The sequence below is a fragment of the Choristoneura fumiferana genome, chromosome 17, assembly GCF_025370935.1.
Source record: "Choristoneura fumiferana chromosome 17, NRCan_CFum_1, whole genome shotgun sequence".
Lineage (NCBI taxonomy): Eukaryota > Metazoa > Arthropoda > Insecta > Lepidoptera > Tortricidae > Choristoneura > Choristoneura fumiferana.
The window spans coordinates 12,728,626-12,742,108 of NC_133488.1; the positions used below are offsets into that span (position 1 = coordinate 12,728,626).

The window sequence follows — 13,483 nt, forward strand, 5'->3', positions numbered from 1 at the left end:
CTGGGGTTTCTTTAGGGTTCTTAGATATTTAGTCGTTACGTTTTCGTAAATTTTGATATTTTCTGCGCAACTTCCATAATTCTTTTTTCGTTATTTTTTATTACAAAGTAAAACTTGAAAAAAAGTTGGTTCAAATCGGTAAAGTGGTTCTCAAGTCACAAGGGAAATAGGAATTAAATTTCTAGATGAAGTTGCACCAACCTTCTTGAAGCAAAACTGCACTGACAAAAAAAAACTTGACATACTCTACATTCCTGCAACTTTGACATAAGTTTGATTACTAATACGTCATAGCAAGGTCATAGCCCTGTGAAGACAACTTTCGCAAAGAAACTGCAAAATTCACGTTATACTTATTAGCGATGGCTAGTGTGGGTTGCAAGATCGTCCGTCCTCTGATGTCCACGGACTACTGCGAGGCACACAGACGCGTAATTGGTCTCTACCGGGCCTTTTATAGGTACATTCCCTACATAGGTAAGCTAAAAATATTTCTTGATATTTCCACTTCAAAACTGTCCAATAGTCATTGCATTGGCATGGTGAGAGTTCTTGTGTTACTGATGCCTGTATATTTAAAAAAATAAACCTCTTAAGGTAGCATTCCGTTGTTAGCGACCGCGACGTGCGACCGCGACGCGCGTCCGCGACTGAGTCGCGCGACCTATACTGCTTAGTATGAATTTATATGGAACACTAAACAACACACATACTAAGCAGTAGGTCGCGGTCGCTAAGAACGAAATGCTACCTTTAGGGCCTACGCTAGTAATAGCGCTACGGTTTGCACGAAGCGGGTGGACGCCTATTGAAAAATAGTATGACCAGCGCTAAAGGCAGTTGTCTCACCGCCGGTGAGGAAACGACTGACTATCGACTATTTTCTCACTCAAGAAACGAACGAACAAAAAATATAAAATCCTGTGTGAGTAAAAGAGACATATTAATATACTCAACGGCACAAAATTTGGCCCACTCTATTACATACAAAATTACCTATTTCTGCATAAATTTGAGGGCCAGATTTTTTGCCGCTCAGTATAGTTGATCGGTGGCTGTTCATACTGCCGGCGAGAACTCGCTCTTATAGTTTGTTTCAGTTAAAATGACGAAAATGCACTTAACATAGGATTTTAAAACTTCTTTTGTTGCTAAATTTGAAAGGAAAAGATAACAAAGATACATAATAAAACTGACCGAACGTGTAGCTCAACCCTTCTTTGATCTTTGAAATGAAAGATTTTTTTAAGCCGTCTATATTGTAATGCAAAAAGGATAAAAAAAATAGTTCGTATTCTTATGGCTACTAATAACATTAAATTGTATCTACAAAGTGATTTTGACACAGAATATAATTATTATTTTAGAAACGCACGTCGTGCAGTGTAATACCAACAAACAACATCAAAACTCTCAAGATTGTTTACAGTATACTTTGGGCCTACCGACACACCTGCGTAATTGTTTTACAACCCTACTTCAAGATAACAATTAAACAATAGATGTTGGAATTGGTTGGTTTTAAGTACTTTTCGTCATTTTAACTAAAACAAACTATACATCTTTTGTCGCAGCAACAAGAGCTTATAGAACTTGTTGAGTGAGCTATAAAACTAGCTCAGCGATGTTAGCTTGGCGCCCGCCCCGCTCGAGCGAGTGGTGCGAGTAATCGCCCGTCGCACTCGAAAACTCGCTTACAGCCGAGCGACAAAACTACACTCTTTTCTCGCTGCTCGCCCACTCGTTTCTAGTTCGTGTGCGCGCGGCCGCTCGCGCCAGTTAGCGTAGTCTCTAACTGTCTGTCCCCAGCTTATTTGACCGCATCCAACATAGGTCTGCTAGATTTGTCGATAATCGGGCACGCTCTGACCGGCTTGATCCACTGGCTATGCAGAGGGATGAAGAATCTCTTTTTATTTAGTACCGCATCTATCATGCGGAGTGATCAGACGAACTGTTAGGATTGTTACCAGAGCGTAACCGTCAATCATTTCATCTTTCACCACCTTGATCGTTGGCAGTGTAGCACTGTCCGCTTTAAGCGGAACCTTTTCCCACGCACGGACTAAACCATACAACCAGCTTAGGTACAACTTAGGGATATTTATATTTAAGGAGGGAGTTTAATATAATTATTACTTAGGGGAGTTTTTTTTATGTCGTCTGTTTCCCTTGAGTTCTATATAAGCAAGAACTAAGTATATAAAATAAAAAAATCGGGGATATACTTAACCATCATATTGGTCTTCTCAGGGTCTATGATAAGATTGTTAAGTAAACACGACTCTTTAAAAACTTAACTCTTATGTTGCAGTAAAATTTCACGACATACCTAAAAATGAGGAACAGGTGCGCTGGAAGATACGTGAACTTTTCTATAGGAACGCCTGTGTCACCGATATTAGAGTCATCGACCTACTCGTCATTAAGGTAAGTGTTAAGATAAATAGTATTATATATAATACTATTTATCTTATTTATACATTTACCTGCTCTCGGATAAGAATGGAACAACCCGTAGACCTGAGACTAACTTAAGTTGAAATTCAAAAATATAAATTGAATTTCAACATCTTCAGAAATTGAATGATGCTTCGAGCATCGCAGGTAACTGTAAATTATGTGGGGCCTAGAAGCAATAGTTTTGGTGTTATATGGTGGGCAACCAACGTATGTAATCGTAATTGGGGTTCTGCCCTGAAGCGTTACAACTGCCGTTTTCAGAGTTACGAAAATTGACTAAAATATTTCCATCAGATCATCGTCCATCAACATCAACTTAAATCTCAATCACCACCACCACGTGAGGTGTGGTGTGTGATCGCAGAATTGCAATTGGTTTTAGTTCATACATTATCCTTAGATTTTCGTAATACACGGAACACGGCAGTTAAACGCTTCGAAGTCCCGCCCATCTAACGGCTTGGTATGGTAGCAGTAGGAATTACTCGCAGTAGTTCCTTCAGTTCCTTTCTATTTATAGGTACTAATAATTTTCCTTTTCTGTATTGCCAAAGGAACTACTGCGAATAATCCAGCAGAGGTATAAAACCTATTAAAACTAGGAAATTCGTTTCGAATTAGTTTTTTGAGTAGGTACTCAGCCTGGTTTAGTGTATTAAATAATTGTAACAGTAATAAGTGACTTCAATTGCCTTCAGGGGTTCATGGATTATGAGGAAATAAAGAATCAATGGGCGCAGAAATGCCACGTGATGGCGTGGTGGAACCCGACCTGGGAACCCAAACCTGTCGATTTCCTAAACAAGTTTATTCAAGGATTGGATTGATTAGTCGTAAATAAAATAACACGGTAGTTAATCATTATTTTGTCGTCGCTAAAACAATAGATATATGAATAAATAACAAATTCAAAATTTATTGATCACTCATTGCATACTTACATTACATCACACGCCTTTCAAAAAAGCTTAAATCTAACATTTATTTTTATTTTATTCGACTGGATGGCAAACGAGCAAGTGGTCTCCTGATGGTAAGAGATCACCGCCCATAAAATGCGTGATATTTGCCAAATCTTTTTTAGTAAGTACTTAAGTGAGTACCCGAGAGGGGGCAGCTATGATATAAGATAGTTAATAAATTCAGGTATGAAAGAAAAATAAATAATTGTGTATTGTCTGACAAAAAGTTGGTAGGTACCTAGGTACCTACCTACCTTGAAGAATACCATGTAAAAGTTAATGTTTGTGTGTCTTAAAGGAAATTCTACATGGCACTAACTGTATAAATAATTGTTTATACTTGTATACTTATTTATTTACTTATAAAGATTAAAGATAAAATATTTATTTGAATCAGCCATCGTGACTAGAAAATATATTTAACAATCTTGCTTTTACTAAAAGTAATACGAGTACATTACTTATAAACGTGTTCGAGGTATTTTATACATACCTAAATATTGCAACAACCTAGCCTATAAACGACTTATAGCCAATGTCTTTAAACAAATTATTCGACTTATATGTATCTATTATTCTCTTTCATTTTAAAATCTGATTGTAAATCTCATTATTAATTAACGGCATTTTAATTGACGATCAATATTATTGTACTTCCTGTAAGTCGATTGCAGAGCAGGCAATTTGATACTATATTAATACGAGTACGCGAATACTCAGGATTCGGGCGCATTAGACTTTTTTATTATAGTGCGACAAAGGCATATAGGTGTTTTAATCAAGTCTTTACGGTACAGTCAGCGCCAAATCTATGTGAGCCGCCACGGTGCTCAAATATATATTCTGACCACGCTCTGAGGCCCATTGACAATAGGGACGTGTTGAGCTGGCGGTTCCTTTATATTATTTGACGCTGACGATGAATACCCATACTCGTAGATCAAAACCGTAAAAATAAAGTCTGTATCAAAGTGAGCTGTATATGCGCGATACCCGTCCACTAACAGATTTTTTAATAATTTTCCGATAGGTATAATTCAACTGTTGTATTAAATATAATGATTCCAAAAAATTGACCCTACTTAGGTAATAGAATTCGTTGTTCCATAGCAGCTGTTTTCGAGGGAGTTGGGAGTAGTTACGAATTTCTAGGCGGTGGCACTTACAATCATTCACAACCATAAAATATGTTAACCATACCGACGGTACGGTGTACGGTTGGGACGCGCAAACTTAATCACGATGCAAAATATTATATGAAAATAGTCAAAAGTACATAATATAACATATATTTTCTACGTATTTCTTAAATAATCTACTATACTCTACGTTGTTAATTACTCGTTTTGTTTATACAAATATCTATTTACAATATTTTCAGCAGTCATAAAACCGTTTATCTATTAATCACACTTCACAAAATTTTGCATGTATCTATACTTCATTTAATTTAGAATTGGAGGCCACAGCAACATTGTATTGCGTCTGGTCAACTATTTCTTACCTTAAGATTGGATTATTGGAATCTTTTTGTATTTTTTATTTAAATTCCAAATTTTTACCTTTCGGTCATCCCGTAAAACCTAAATTGAAAATACAAACTGAAATATAGATGCACAGAAAAACCAGAAAAATAAGACCATCACTGGGAATCGAACCTAGGTCCTCGCAAATTTCAAATTTTGCAAATTTCTTACCTAGCAAATAGTCCAGTACAATAGTCTGGGAACCGCAAAATATAATTGTTTTAATGCCACTTTATTTGCGTGTCGTCAATTGTTATTCTAGTACAAATTGTAAAGAGATTACAGTTCACGAACCGCAATACAATGTTGCTGTGGCCTCCAATTCTAAATTAAATGAAGTATAATCCAATCGAATATAGGCTTGATATAGGTACCCAATGGTACGTAATACCGGTATCACGTACCTATCGTGTGCTTAACCTATGTACTGACTGACTGCCTGTCTGTTAGGTTTTAGCCCTATGACATGTATAAATTACAAAATCCTCGATAAATATATTAAGTCTATATCAAAGATAATATTTCGTGGAAGAATTTTCGAGCAAAATGTTATGTCTTGATATTATTATTCGTATGATAGCGCACGAAGCAGTACGTTGCGACGCTCGCGGGCTCCCGTCTTCTAAATATCCTACCGTAATGTCTAGTGAGGTCCGACGCGCATCGACGAGGCGAAAGTTACAACAACATCTTCACAAACTCTGGAAAAAAATAAATTCGCCATTTAGGTCAAGTAAAATATGATAATAATAACAAAAGGTACTTGTACTATATATTTTTCTACAACTTGTTCGGAAATGTTCTTATTAATATTGGAAAAATCGACCGGGAAGTCTATCGTTACATGCGTTGATGCGATAAAAAAAAGTGGCATTACTTCCCGACTTGTCCGGGAAGTGTTTATTACTGTGCAGGTTTTTTACTTTTAATTTCATCCAAGACCGAAAATTCACCAAAACAGCGAGCCCATTGTCCAATAGTGTACGTGAGTACAAAAACCGAGATTAAAAAAACTTTGTTTTCTGCGTTTAGCTAATGCCAATAATGATTGTGTCCTAATCATAATATCATAATATAAGGTAACAAAGATAATTGTTTCGTTTTATTTCCTCGCATATTTGGAGAAAAGCAGTATAGAGGCCTCGGCAGGAATGTCATTTCGTGGATTCGTATCTATTTAAAATTTTAAACTATACTCATCCACGAAATGACTTTTCCCGCCCTCTGCAGTAATATACTATTTTTTACCCGACTGCCCGAAGGAAGGGTTATGTTTTTCGAGCGTATTATGTATGTATGTATGTACCTATGTGGGTATATATGGCCATTTCTTCGGTCCTAACTGCAGCCTAAACCGGCTAGACGGATTTTAACTTATGAGTATCATTGGATTCGTCATAACTGTCGGAGATATAATATTTCAATATGGCGTCTGCGAAAAAAATAATGGCGGAGGTTGAAAAAAAAATTGTAGCAATATGGGTATCAGATGAAAGCTAATAATTAGCCCATTCTAAATATATATGGGTTATAAAACTTTTAATATACCGTTTTCACATAAATATCAAAAAAGTGTAAAATAGAACATTAAATTAAAAACAAAAAAAAAACAAAAACCCGACTGCCACAACTGAAAGGAAGAAAATAAGCCTAGTGGTCTAGAACTCTTATTAAGTATCTAATTTAAAGTTCAACAGTCGGGACCCATAACTAAGAGTTTTTGAGCGTCACGATTTAAATGGGTCCCGAGTTTAGGCTGCAGCGAGGACCAAAGAAATGGACATACATACATACATACATACGCTCGAAAAACATAACCCTCCTTTGGGTAGTCGGGTAAATAACAAATACTGCCTTGATGGGGCGTAAAGTATTCAAATATCTTCTGATAAAGCCTGTTCAATATTATATTATTACCATCTTCATATCAGTCAAAAGACGTGCACTACTGGACAAAGGCCCTCCCCAAAGAGTTACCTAACTCATATTTTCGGCAAACAAGCGTCCGCCTAAACCAAAACCTACTCGCCGTTTGATGTTGATAGCGAGGCCTCCTCAGTCCAGTGACATATTGTCATCCCTCCTAATCAAACATTTCCTTCATGATGTACCCCGTGTGAATACACGAATGGTCCATTTTCTGGCATCTTCACTTTAATTGTGATTTGTCCCTTAAGCGGCGAATACATCAGAAACATTTTGACCCGCAACATGACGCGCAACACTCAAGCTTGAAACACACAGAGAGCGGTGGCGGGGCGGGCGGTGCGGCGCGGCGCGGCGCGAAGGCGGTACTGGTTGTAATATTCGAGAGGCCACACAGAATACCGCGCGGGAAATAAGCGTGGCGCGGTATTCTGTGTGGCCTCTTTCAAGTTAGCTCGAATATTACAACCGGTACCGCCTCCGCGCCTGCTGCACCGCTCCGCCTCCGGCGTCAGTGTGTTTCTAGCTTCAATCTAAGTGACGCTGTAACATTGCACTTGGTCCCGTAACGTGTCCCACTTACTGATGTGCCAAAGGACTTTCCAAAATTGCGGAATTTTTCATATAGGAAAATTTCGAGGAAACTTTTCACAATTTTGTATGGGGATTTAAACTTTCCGTTTCTTAAATTTTAATTTCTTATAGATATTTGTTGTGAAAATTTCCAGAAATTTCCGAGAACTTTCCCAACTTTTAGGAAGCTTTCTGCAACTTGCACATCTGTAGTCCCACTACATTTTATGTGACGCGTGAAGTTGCTTGTTCCCGCTCCGAGACCAAGCGCAAGCGGCTTTTATCTTGGGGACGTTCCACGTAGTTGTTTAGGGCATGTGCCGCAGCATGTTGCTCCATTTGTCTCCTGTTCCCTTCCCGCAGGGCATTATTGTGGCATTCTATGGCGTGCTTTGAGGGTAGACAGCTCTATTGTTGCCTACCCTGCTGCGGAAGGGTGGCGTACTGCTGCAGGCGCAAACTACCAGCTGCCTACCCTGGAATTGACCCACTGCACGTCAATGGCAGGGCAACACTGGCAATAGCTATGCCCTACTAGTTTGTAGCCTCACACAATCAAGTCAATTGTTGTGTCGTGGTGGTGGAAAATCCGTGATAGTTACCCTCATAGTCGATCCGTCCGTCGTGGTCGATGTCGCCGAGCGCCAGCACCTGGTTGAGCTGCGCGTCCGTAACCGGCTCGCCGATGATCTCCAGCGCTGTCCGCAGCTCATCCCGTGTGATGTATCCGTTGTTGTCGCGATCGAACACTCTGGAACGAGCCAACGTGACCATAAGTGGGATAAAACGGTCTATTTCCAGGGACTCTGTACAAGGTATCATAATATGAATCCGGAATATTTTAGCTGGTGGTTGGTTAAATTCGTCTGAATTACCTTGTAAAAAATTAACACCAATATTTAATTGAAGTTTACAAATTTTTCTATCTTACGTTTAGACGATATTCAAAGTGTAATGGGTCAAAGACATTTTCAATGAAAAATCCTACGATTTTATTGCCAGGTATGTTCATTCGTGCTTGCCTAACTACTAGACGAAATATTCTGGGTTCATTTGATGATACCATGTAAGCTATTATAACTAACAAGACGCGTAAAAAAATTAAGTGCTCAGTCGAGTCTTTGGTAGTGCTGGTAGTCTTTGGTAGAGATAGCGCTTCGAAAGGTTACAAGCTTCTAGTTTGATGCATTTGTTATTGATATTCATATCAATCCGAGATTCTCACTTGAAGGCAGCCAGCAGGTCCCTCGTGATCTCCTCTTCGGAGTCGCCCCCACTGTTGCTGACGTCCATCCCTTGTATCGCCTGTATCTTCGTTACCCACTGCATGAAATCGTTCTCATCTATTAACCCGTTGCCTGCAAAGATATGCACACACTTTAACAAATGAGCAATGAGCATAACATAAAATATATCGGTCAGTTTTTTTGGGAGAAGCGAAGGTGGTTAAACTTTTAATTATGTATATAACGTGTTGTTTTTGACATCCGTTAACTTTAAGAGAACATTCAACAGGTCAAATGAAATTAATTTTTATTAAGACACTAATGGCCAACTCTCACTGTTTAAAAGGTTATCAAAAATTAAGCTAATCAATTCTGCTCAGTAAAGCAATGTTAAAATTTCATACATATGTAGCAAAAGCAGGTTCAAATAGTAAATTGTACAACAACAGCATAAAACGAGCTATTTTACCGAGACGTTCATAGATAGATAGACACGTCGAGAGGAAAATCGGTTTAATGCTCGAGTTTTACACTGCTTTTCACTTCGATTGAGAGAAAATGAAATAGGAACAGTGGAAACAATTGTTCATTTAATAGCTACCTTTTATTTTTCATAAATTGCGATATAATTATATATTTAGTTTTATTGATTGATTGATTTTTAATTTTACATAAAATAAAAATTATTAAAAAAAAATATATATACTTTTTTGTTTGTGGCTGTTGACACCTGATTACCTGGGTATTACATGAAGATTTAACTTTATGCACTAGAGCATAAAAAGTAATTTTATGTCGCCTAGATTCAGCATAAATACCAACTTTACGAGCATGAGAAGTGACATAGTTATTTGTGCAACAGGAGAGCAAAGTTATTTTTTGTTGCGAGTGTTGATTTTGAATTCCGAGTAAGCGAAGGATTCTACATATAATTGAATCACGAGCGTAACGAGTGATTCTAGGTTAGAATCCTGAGATCAGTGAGGGGTTCAAACACGCGAGATGCAAAAAAACTTTGGTGACACTTACAACTTTTCACCTCAGCAGCGAGAACTTAATATAAAGTTAGAAACCTAACCTAACCTAAACCACACTTACCTCTTTATAAAACAAACACAAAAAATTTCAAATACTTATAATCCGATTATTAAGAAGCAAATATAATAATCACATTTAAAACCTTTACTTAAAAATTTATACGTTCAGTTGCCATTACATCTTGTGATCAAAAGTCTCCGGTAAGCAGAGTGGTTTTGTGTCGATACGTAGATACGAATACAAATCCAGACCTCATAACATGCATTGTAATTTGAAATAAGTCTTCTTGTAATATATGCCATATTTTTAATACTGCAAAAACCTTATCTTGGGTCATTCATTAAAAAGGTTGAACAATCAACTTGTAATTTATAACAAATGTTGTTGAACTTTTAAATATAATTTTATTAGGATTATTAGCCAAATCACAGAATAAGTAATAGTACAAGCCAAATGCGATTTTGCTCACTGATGTCTAATAGCAAAACCTGCCTGTTTGAGGTGCTGAGGTGAAAAAGTTTTTTTTTCAATTAGCCACAAAGTTTACGAGGTAGGTACTTGGTTTTTAGGGTTCCGTACCCAAAGGGTGCCAACGAGACCCTATTACTGAGACTCCGCTGTCTGTGTGTGTTTGTCTGTCTGTCCGTCTGTCTGTCTGTCTGTCTGTCCGTCTGTCACAGGGCTATCTCATAAGGCGTAAAAGTTAGACACTTGAAATTTTCACAGATTATGTATTACTGTGGCCGCTAATAACAACACTAAAAATAAAATAAAGTTACAAATTAAAGGGGGTCGTCATACAAGAAACGTGTTTTTAAGCGTTTTTTGGTTGCTAGGCGTTATTAGCCGATGCTAAGGCGACCGTGCCGCAATTGACCAATTTTTATCAATGACCTGAGCCGTCTGTCGAAAGTTGAAATCAAGAAAAACACGGTTAATTCGAATTCAATGGAATTAAGCAATCTGGTAAACAAATGTGGTGACTGACATTGACACTTGACTGACGACTGGCTGACTGACTGACTGACGTTGGCTCTAGTGATGTGAATGCTCTTAAGATACTTCCATCAGCAGTAAATATTATTTTGAATTTATACATATTTCATTATTTAAGTATTTACAATTTGTATGTTTATTTATAGTTATGATGATAAAATAGTAGCGAAATGAAAATACATGTTTATTTATATATAACCGCCTTATTTTTTTTATAAATATAGTTTCTGTCCAGTGGGGCAAAGAGTCAGAATGGCTGGACGGATTTGCATTAAATTTGGTAAGTATGTAGATAGCGGACATTTGGAATAAATAACACATACGAGTATGAGAGTAGACACAGGGAAGTGATTACAAATGATTTTTTGGTCCAAAAATGGACTCCACAGTAAATATGATATTAGTAAATAGAAAAAAAAATGAAAAGTAGAAATCTACATAAAGTACAATTCAATAGAATCTGTCAATTTTCTACATATTTAAGACACCCTATCGTGGGCACACTTGATTATATATGTCCCTGTTGTTGTAATTATCATCTAAAAGTAATCAAAAAAGAATAATAGTCACATCACAAAGCCTTAGGCAGCCCGGTGTTTATATTAGTAGGCTGGAAGTGTCTACAGGATTGTCAGATTCTATTGAATTGGAGTTTAATATGTACTATAATATCATTTTATCGTCCAATTGGAAACCAATATAAACCTTCATTAAATAGTGTCAATTAACACAAATACTTAATTAATATCTACAAATAAATTAATAGGTAAGTATACATAATTCTACGACCTGAGCCTATAAAATTCCCCAATTTGCAGAGCCAGCCATAATTATCGATAGGTAAGATTGATTCAATCAAATAATTATTTTTGTAGGTACAGCACTAAATTTCCAGAGACTAGACCGACTTCGGTGAGGAAAGAATTATCATGTCAATTTGACAAATATAACGAATTTTCGTCGTCCAATTAATTCTATAAAATAAACATATTTACACAATTATTTAATGATACAATGATTGTTAAAAACAGTGATGGGTTCATTGAGATGTAAATATGATCGGGATTAACGTTCAAATGTAAGTAGCTACGGAGTAATCGTGAAAAATTGCTTTGTTTACACCATTGTTTAATTCCATTGAATTCTATTTTTACATGAAAAGGTTTTAAATAAACATATATTTGCAATGTTTCTATTTGATTCTTATCCAAAGTGTCAAGTCACGCCAAAAGATCTTTATTCAATTTAGGCTATACCTAACTAGCACTCTAAATGAAAAAGCCATCTACCATCGCATCGGCTCGAAACAACCTCCGTCCGTTGAGGAGAATTGGGACAAGAAAAAAAAGATATTTTTTAAAGCACATATATCGTACATAAAACTCATTTTACCCTCGACTTAACTATCGACCCTCCTAAAACTTGTTAGGTATATAACTTACTATTTTACACTTAAACCATTACCTAACTACAGTACGACGATAAACATTGCACAGCGGTCTTCGGAAAAAGACAATTGGCTGTTCACGACGATTTCCGAACACTGGCGACCGTCCATCAATCATCGTATTTTTAGGAGCGGCCATACCGCTGCTTAAAAAACGGTTACGGTACGGAATCGCAGTGAGCAGTGACGCATCGTATGCGCACCGTTTTCCTTGCATGCATGCTTTCCACACCGCTGCTTAAAATACGCAGACGGTGCGGAATCGCAGTGACGTGCCGTAAACGTCACGACTTTTGGTAGAGAGCATGCGGTAAAGTCTTGCGGTGTGGAGGGCGTCCGATTAAAACGGTGCGCATACGATGCGTCATTGCGATTCCGTACCGTCACCGTTTTTAAGCAGCGGTGTGGTCGCTCCTTTAAATAAATCTTTATTTTATTATATATTTTCCTCTAAACGCGTCCGTACTCTATTGCACCTGTACAACGACTGTGACAAACGTCACGTCTCATAAGTAGTGTGTGAAAACGCTCTACGAAGCCGAAATTAGCCGAGTCTCTTTCCAAAGACCGATGTGTAACCTTTATGGCCGGGTACTGTAAATCATACCTAAACCTATAAAGCAAGAAAGTTTCTCGATGTTGAAGACTGATAGAATTGAAGGGTTCTCGGTTCTTAAGTTATTTTCATTATCACGAAACTGTTCATTACATAAAAAAATAAAACCCAATAATAAACAAAACGGACTGGTGTCGTTAAATCTTAATTACGCGATGGCAGGGAGCGTCATTAAAGCGGTGACGTCAGCGATTTACCCTCAGCCTGCCTCTTTCGTGTTTATTATACTCATTATTACCAATATTTAGCCATTAAACCTTGCTATATCATTATGGTTACGTTACGACGTATATTTTACATAACCACCTTCTCACGTGACCCATGTGACTGTCAAGAGAGAAATGTTTGTAAATACAAACTGAAATATAGAAGCACAGAAAAACCAGAAAAATAAGACCAGCACTGGGAATCGAACCCAGGGCCTCAGTATTCTGTACCGCGTGCTATACCGCTACACCACAGATGGTCAACGGTACAGACACGAATTTCCCCTATGCACCACATATCTCAGCTTGTTTGTTTCTTATTTAGCCACTTAAGCAGTGACCCTAGCGACATCTATACCGTAGCCCTCATCGAGAAACTTTCGGCATTCCATTGGAACTAACCGCTCACCCGGACAAGAGATATCGTTATTAAGCAATCAAATTAAGATTGGTTTTTTGGAATCTTTTTGTATTTTTTATTTCAATTCCAAAATCTTAGAAATG

At 37.4% G+C, this 13,483-nt stretch overlaps 2 protein-coding genes across 6 annotated transcripts in view; one reads left to right on the forward strand and one right to left on the reverse strand.

Moving 5' to 3' along the window:
• The first annotated feature begins 293 nt into the window (after positions 1 to 293).
• On the forward strand, positions 294 to 3,381 carry LOC141436782 (NADH dehydrogenase [ubiquinone] 1 alpha subcomplex subunit 6-like). The gene is made up of 3 exons (XM_074099827.1): positions 294 to 477; positions 2,315 to 2,430; positions 3,162 to 3,381. Exons 1-3 carry the CDS (start codon positions 363 to 365, stop codon positions 3,288 to 3,290), a joined length of 360 nt encoding a protein of 119 aa, XP_073955928.1. The 5' UTR covers positions 294 to 362; the 3' UTR covers positions 3,291 to 3,381.
• Eip63F-1 (Ecdysone-induced protein 63F 1) overlaps positions 3,360 to 13,483 on the reverse strand; it is a 47,155-nt gene continuing 37,031 nt past the window's right edge. For all 5 annotated transcript variants that reach the window (XM_074099821.1, XM_074099823.1, XM_074099824.1 and 2 more), the window contains 3 exons: positions 8,676 to 8,808; positions 8,053 to 8,201; positions 3,360 to 5,652 (listed from right to left, as the gene is read on the reverse strand). In XM_074099821.1, the coding sequence (XP_073955922.1) occupies positions 5,630 to 5,652; positions 8,053 to 8,201; positions 8,676 to 8,808 (305 nt within the window). In that variant the 3' untranslated portion in view covers positions 3,360 to 5,629. The remainder of the gene's footprint in view (positions 5,653 to 8,052; positions 8,202 to 8,675; positions 8,809 to 13,483) is intronic.

What these genes read in the sequence shown, in the direction of transcription:
- LOC141436782 (XM_074099827.1), top strand. Translation starts at nt 363, where the DNA reads ATGGCTAGTGTGGGTTGCAAGATCGTCCGTCCTCTGATGTCCACGGAC. An exon ending in TAGGTACATTCCCTACATAG is followed by an intron (nt 478 to 2,314) that starts GTAAGCTAAAAA and finishes CTTATGTTGCAG; the next exon opens with TAAAATTTCACGACATACCT. An exon ending in TCGACCTACTCGTCATTAAG is followed by an intron (nt 2,431 to 3,161) that starts GTAAGTGTTAAG and finishes AATTGCCTTCAG; the next exon opens with GGGTTCATGGATTATGAGGA.